This window comes from Nicotiana tabacum, chromosome 6 (assembly GCF_000715075.1).
Source record: "Nicotiana tabacum cultivar K326 chromosome 6, ASM71507v2, whole genome shotgun sequence".
Lineage (NCBI taxonomy): Eukaryota > Viridiplantae > Streptophyta > Magnoliopsida > Solanales > Solanaceae > Nicotiana > Nicotiana tabacum.
In genome coordinates, this window is record NC_134085.1 from 67193307 (window position 1) to 67200504 (window position 7198).

At 39.2% G+C, this 7198-nt stretch overlaps 1 protein-coding gene across 1 annotated transcript; it reads left to right on the top strand.

Annotated features, from left to right (window-relative positions):
- Positions 1-1272: 1272 nt before the first annotated feature.
- LOC142181866 (uncharacterized) lies at positions 1273-2745 on the top strand. The gene is made up of 2 exons (XM_075255493.1): positions 1273-1488; positions 1648-2745. The coding sequence occupies exons 1-2, from the start codon at positions 1273-1275 to the stop codon at positions 2743-2745; spliced, it is 1314 nt and encodes a 437-aa protein (XP_075111594.1).
- The last annotated feature ends 4453 nt before the right edge of the window (positions 2746-7198 follow it).

Here is a 7198-nt window from a genome sequence, read left to right on the forward strand (position 1 = left end):
GAAGGCCCTTTCATTGTGGAGTAAGCCTACATTTGGAGATATTTTCCAAAAGATAGCAAGCATGGAGGAGGTAGTGATGGTTCATGAAGAAGAATTTGAAGCAAATCCTACAGGGATGAACAGGGATAGGCTACAAAAGTTTCAGACAGAATTGATCAAATGTCTTGCACTAGAGGAGAAATATTGGCAACAAAAGGCAGGCATGACTTGGTTGAAGGAAGGGGATAGGAACACTATGTTCTTCCACGCAGAAGTGAGAGGTGAGAGGAAGAGACTTCAGCTTAACAAAATTTAAAATAGTGGAGGAACCTGGATTGAAGAAGAACAAGAAATTGCAGAAGAGGCTATCAAATTCTACGAGGAACAGTTCACAGAAGCAGCTACTCCTTCATCATTTGATATCGTAGAGTATGTTCCTAATCTGATTAACACTGAGCAGAATGCAGAATTGATTAAGCAGCCAACAAAAGAGGAGGTTAAAGTGGCAGTACTTGGACTTAATGGTGATAGTGTTGGGGGGCCAGATGGTATGACAGGAAAATTCTATCATTCTTGTTGGGACATAATATGAGTTGACCTGTACGACATGGTGAGGGCTTTTTTCAATGGTTATGAGCTACCCAAGTGTGTAACACACACCAACCTAGTTCTTCTACCAAAGAAAAAGAAGTTACCACTTTTTCTGATTTAAGACCAATAAACCTCAGTAATTTTTCTAATAAGGTTATATCGAGGGTGGTACATGAAAGGCTAGTGAAATTTCTCCCAAGTCTGATATCAGAGGAACATGCAGGTTTTGTTAAGGGCAGGAATATAGTAGAAAACATTCTTCTAACTCAGGAGATAGTGACTGACATTAGGCTTAGAACTAAGGATGGAACTAATGTCATCCTGAAGCTAGATATGATCAAAGCTTATGATAGATTATCTTGGCTATTCCTAACCAAGGTACTGAGAAAGATGGGATTCACAGAAAGGTTGATAGGGATTGTCTTTGGATTAGTTTCAAACAATTTGTATTCTATTCTAATCAATGGTCAAGCTCATGGGTTCTTTAAGTCTTCAAGGGGAGTAAAACAAGGTGATCCTGTATCTCCAACTTTGTTTATATTGGCAGCAGAAGCATTATCTAGGGGTCTCAATGCACTACATACTAACCTGTATTTTTGTGGATTTGGGATGCCAAAGTGGAGTCCAAAGATCAATCATTTGGCGTATGCAGATGACATGATTATTTTCTCATCCTCAAATGAAATATCTCTAATGCTGATTATGCAAGTGCTGAAGGCATATGAAGCTGCATCTGGGCAGCTTGTTAACAAGACCAAATCAGTTGTGTACCTGCATCATTTAACAGACATGGAAGTGGTCAGCAAGGTGGATAGGATCACAAGCATTCATAGGAATGATTTCCCTATCATATATCTAGGTTTTCCTATATTTTATGCAAGGATAAAGCTGGAATACTATCAACCCCTAATTACTAAGGTAATGGACAAACTGCAATCATGGAAGGGCAAGTTATTATCAGTATGAGCCAGGGCAGTTCTCATATCCCATGTAATGCAAAGCATGCCTATGCATCTACTATCAGTGGCAAACCCTCCAAAGTATGTGATAAATAGGTTGCACAAATTGTTTGCTCAGTTTTTTTGGAGCAGCACTGTAGGAGGAACTAGTAGGCATTGGGCTTCATGGAATACCTTATGCATGCCAGTTGAGGAAGGAGGAATAGGTTTCAGGTTACTGCATGATGTAGCAAAGGCATTATTCAGCAAGTTGTGGTGGAATTTTAGAACAAAACCAAGCCTATGGAGCTCTTTCGTATGTCAGAAATACTGTAAAAATTTAAATTCTGTAATTGTTCCATGGAAAAGGGGGTCTCACATTTGGAGAAAAATGTTGGAATGCAGAGATCTGATTGAACATCAAATCCTTTGGCAAACAAAAAGGGGATCCTCATTATTTTGGTATGAAAACTGGACAGGTCTTGGGGCACTATATTTTTTAGTTCCTCAGGACTTTGGCATTGATGAAAATGTACATAATGTACATGATATTACCTTAGATGGTGAGTGGGATGTGGACAGGCTACTTGAAATGCTTCTTGAAGACTTAGCAGTACACATTCTGGAGAAAATCAAACCACCTTCACCTCAGCAGGTTCTTGACATGCCTTGTTGGATGCTGGAAACAAGAGGATATTTCAGTGTTAAGTCAGCATGGCAGTATACGAGAAGAAGAGACGAACCAAGAACAGCTTATAAGATGATTTGGGTAAAGGGACTGCCTTTTAAAATAGCATTTTTCATGTGGAAAGTGTGGAAAGCAAAGCTACCTTTAGATGATTTCTTGAAAATGGTAGGCTACTGCATGCCATCAAAATGTTGGTGTTGTGTACAGCCTGACGAGGAATCTCTTCAGCACTTGTTTTTTAGATCAGAAACTGCAAAGACAACTTGGAAGTATTTTCTATCGAGGGCAGGAATAGCTGTGGAGGGACTTACATTGCACCAAGCAATCACAAAATGTTGGACTGCAAATGTGTGCTTAAGGCTCAAACCAGTAATGCAAGCACTCCCCTCATGCGTAGTCTGGGAACTTTGGAAAAGAGGAAATAGTATAAAGTATGGTGATGCTGTGACAACTAGCAGGGTGATTTATCAAGTTTCATCAAATCTCCAGGCATTAGTGATAGTGAGAAAGCCTGGGACATGGTACCTTACAAATGGCAAGATCTATTAGCCATGATGGAAAATTTCACTCCTAAACTTAAGGTTACAAAAGTAATGTGGGAATTTCCAAGTGCAGGATGGCTAAAAGTTAATACGGATGGTGCATCGAGGGGAAATCCAGGCAGGAGCTCAATAGGTTTCTGTATAAGAAATGAAAATGGTGACATAGTCAAGTCAGTAGGGAAAGAGATTGAGGAGACAACAAATACAGTAGCTGAAGCGAAGGCCATGGTAGAAGCACTAAGGTTCTGCAGATTTCAACAATACTCTCATGTATGGCTTCAAACTGACTCAATGTTATTAAAAACGATAATGGATGGGATCTGGAAACCACCATGGATCATATCTGAGCAGGTAGAGGAAATGATGCAACTAATGAATGGGGGCAATTACATAGTTACTCATATTCATATGGAGGGAAACAAGCTGGCAGATCACTTGGCTAATTATGCTTTAGATCATGGAGAAATAGAATGCCAACAATTCTGGCATCTAGATGCATAGGGAAGGAGGTTGGTTAATGAAGATAAGCTGAAATGTCCATGTCTAAGGGTGAAGGTGGACAGGAGATAAGAATCAAAGAGAAAAGGAAGAGAAGGAGGCATGTCAACTTAATCGACCAATATATTCAAATCCTAAGGGAGGAGGATAAAATGGTTGGTATTTCTAACTATCTTTTCTCTAGCGCAGGTGACACTACGTTATCACAATGCTTATGGCACTCCATGCTGCAACTTTTCGATATAACTTATGATAAAGAACAAAAACGCATCAATAATCGATCACAACAACAAAGACTAATGGCATTGGAAACCCAACCAGCATGGGGTGAGCGCGTGCTTTCAGTTCCTTGGATATACAACCAGCATGGTGCAGACGTGTTTAATATCACACGCACGGTTCAGTTAGAGACAGGATCTGGGAATATAAAAATGATTGCTCTTCATTTCGAGCACAACAAGAAGCAAATGGCATTGGAAACACAACTAGCATGTGCAGGAAAAATGTTTTCGAGAAAAGCAGGCAACAAAGGCCAATGCACCTTTGTATATTTCTTTCGGATTCATAAAAGAATCCAATCTCGTGGAAGGCCAATGCAGCATGTGTTGCTTCAATCCATTTTCGGATTCATAAAAATAATGTGCACACATGGTTTATTGTGGAAGGCCTGGCAGACAACACATGCTTTTGAGCAAAGGAATCAAATGGAAAAGTGGAATGCACATGGAAAGTTATCTAGGATACATAAAAGCATGCAATACTCTAGGATGAAGGTACTATGGGATATATTTCTTTATGCTGCAGCTGTAGGTGGAGCTCACATGCATTCCAGCACAAAGCTGTCTCTATTCATCAGCTCAATCGAGGAAGCAAAAGGATCGCAGCAAGGGGGACAGAAGGTGCGGATAACGCACGGCAACAGATGTTGTGCACGTTTCCTGTTGTCAAACATTATGCGATCAATATGTGGGAGAGATTTTTGACGAACGCAACCTGGCAGCCTAACAAAAATCAGGTGGGACATGATTGAATAGGGAGGCTCGGCAGTTCCAATTGGAATTGCATGCCAAAGACTAATGCTGAAAGTAACTCGAGGATGGAACAAAAAGGTTGGATTTAACACCAGCATGCTAGGGATTTTAGAGGAGCTCAGGTATATATTTGTTTTAATGATGGAGGATGAAGGGAACTCGATAAGATCTAGACAAATGAGTGTTAACAAAGTACAACATGCGTTTTTGAAGCCTTTCACATGGACATTCTTTGATGCAGAATTGTATTACAAAGTTTAATAGCAATAATGTGATATCAATGTTGAGTGCAACACTCAACTTTGATGATAGGCTATTTGTTAATTTCAAACTTTATTCCTTTCAGTTCGTAGGATAGAATGACATTGTATTTTGTCTTTTATCTAGTTATTAATAAAACTAGCCCTAGGCATTTTCCTAGCGGATTGATTAAAAAAACATGGGTATTTCCTTTCCTTAGAAATAATACTTCTTCACATGAACAACATTCCAACTCGAGGGTAGAACCTTGCCATCCATGGTTTCCAATTCATATGCACCTTTTCGAATGATACCTCTAACCTTGTAAGGTCCTTCCCAATTTAGACTCAACTTTCCTGCATTTGCTACTCTTGTTGATTGAAAAACTTTCTTGAGTACGTAGTCCCCAATCTTAAAGTACCTCAGATGAGCTTTCCGATTATAATATCGCTCGATAATCTGCTTCTGTGCAGCTACACTTATCAAGGCTTTTCTCTCCTTTCTTCAAGCAAGTCGAGATTTATTCATTTGAATCTTCGGTTGCTTGATTGTATCTTGTGATTGTTCACCTATTTCAACTGGAATTAAGGCTTCAGCACCGTACACAAGCAAAAATGGTATCTCTCTCGTACTTGTTTTGCTGTTGTTCTGTAAGCCCACAAGACTCCAGGTAGTACTTCTGGCCACTTACCTTTTGATTACTCTAGTCTTTTCTTCAAGTTATTAATAATTACTTTATTTGTTGATTTAGTTTGTCCATTGGCCAAGGGATGATAAGACGTTGAAGTAATCCTTTAATTTGCCAACTCTAAAAAAATTTTGTGATCTTTGCACCTATGAACATCGGGCCATTATCGCACACGATTTCTTTTGTTAATCCTGAACCAATATATGATATTTTACCAAATGAAGTCCCTCACTTTTTTTTCGTGCACCTGTGTGAAGGCACCTGTTTTTACGCACTTAGTGATATAATCAGTGAGTACTAATAAGAATCGTACCTTTCCTTTGGCTTGTGGTACTGGACATACAATATCCATCTCCCACTTCATAAAAGACCATGGTGCAATAACCGGATGTAATAACGCTGTTGGACGATGCATGTTGTTACCATAACTTTGGCATTTATAAAATTTGGCCACGAAGCTCTCTGCCTCTTCTTCCATTTTCGGCCAGTAATACCCTGCTCTAATTAGAGTTTTTACCAAGGATCTTCCTCCTGCGTGATTTCTGTAATGTGCTTCATGTACTTCTTTCATCACATACTCTATTTGAGAATGCCCAAGACATCTTGCTAAAGGACCCCGAACATTTTTAGATATAAATTGCCTCTATCCAAACAATAATAGGGAACTTTTCGTCGAAGTGCTTGAGCCTTTTTCTTATCTCCAGGTAGGATTCCATTATGCAAAAAGTTAACGATCTCGTTTCTCCAATCCCAGGTTAGATTATTGAAATTTACCTCATTTTTGTCTTGATCGAGTGCTGAATGAAACAAATGTATCACGAAAGCATTTTATTCATTTGTTACTTCTGCAGCGGATGCAATATTAGCCAACGCGTCTGCTTCGACGTTATCTTCCCTAGGTATTTGCACGATTTTCCAAGATTGGAATTGTCTGACAGAATCACGTGCCTTTTCCAAATTTTGTTGCATCCTCGCCTCTCTAGCTATATAAGTCCACTGCATGTGATTAACTACGAGCTACGAGTCATTTTTTAATATAACCTGCTCTATTCCGAGCTCTCATACCAATTCTAAACTTGCAATCATAGATTCATGTTCTGCTTTATTATTAACAATAGGATGGTACTTTATGGCTTGTCTTATGGTTTCTCCCGATGGTGGGATTAGAACAATTCCTAAACCTGACCTTTTAACATTCGAGGAGCCATCGGTAAATAGGGTCCAAGTACTTGGAGTGGACCCGTTAAATACCAACAGTTCTTTTTCTGCTTCTATTACCATCCCTGGTCTAAAATCTACCATACAATCTACTAAAACCTGTGACTTTATCGTAGTCCTAGGTTGATACGTGATGTCATACTCACTTAGATCTATGGCCCACTTCGCTAATCTACCTGATAACTCTTGCTTATGCAGTATATTTTGTAAAGGGTAGGCGGTACTACACAGATAGGGTGACATTGAAAATAAGGCCTTAATTTTTTGGAAGCCATTATTAATTCTAAAGCAAGTTTTTCTAAGTAAGGGTATCGAGTTTCAGCATCTAACAAGGATTTGCTAACATAATTTCCACGACCCAAACCGATGGGCCGCGACGGGCACCCGATACATTACTCAATCATATCAGGACCTGCGGGCATGAAATGCAACATCCCCAAGCAAAATAAACGTCAGTAAGAATAATGTACCGAGTATGTAAGGCACATAAATAAGTATATAACAGACATGGAATAAATATAGAATAAATGACTCAACCTATAAGTCTGGATAACTCCGTAATTCATGAAATTATTATTGTGCCATGCATATGCGTATGAATGTCATGTCATGCATAGGTACATGTTTCATAAAATCATCAGACCTCTAAGGGCATCCCATCATATCATCTCGGCTACTGTAGGCAAAATCATCAACGTATACCAGCTGATCAAGTGGTGGTGCGTATATAATGTCATAATGTATATAATGCCATATGGTCATGGGTCAATATACATGTATAAATG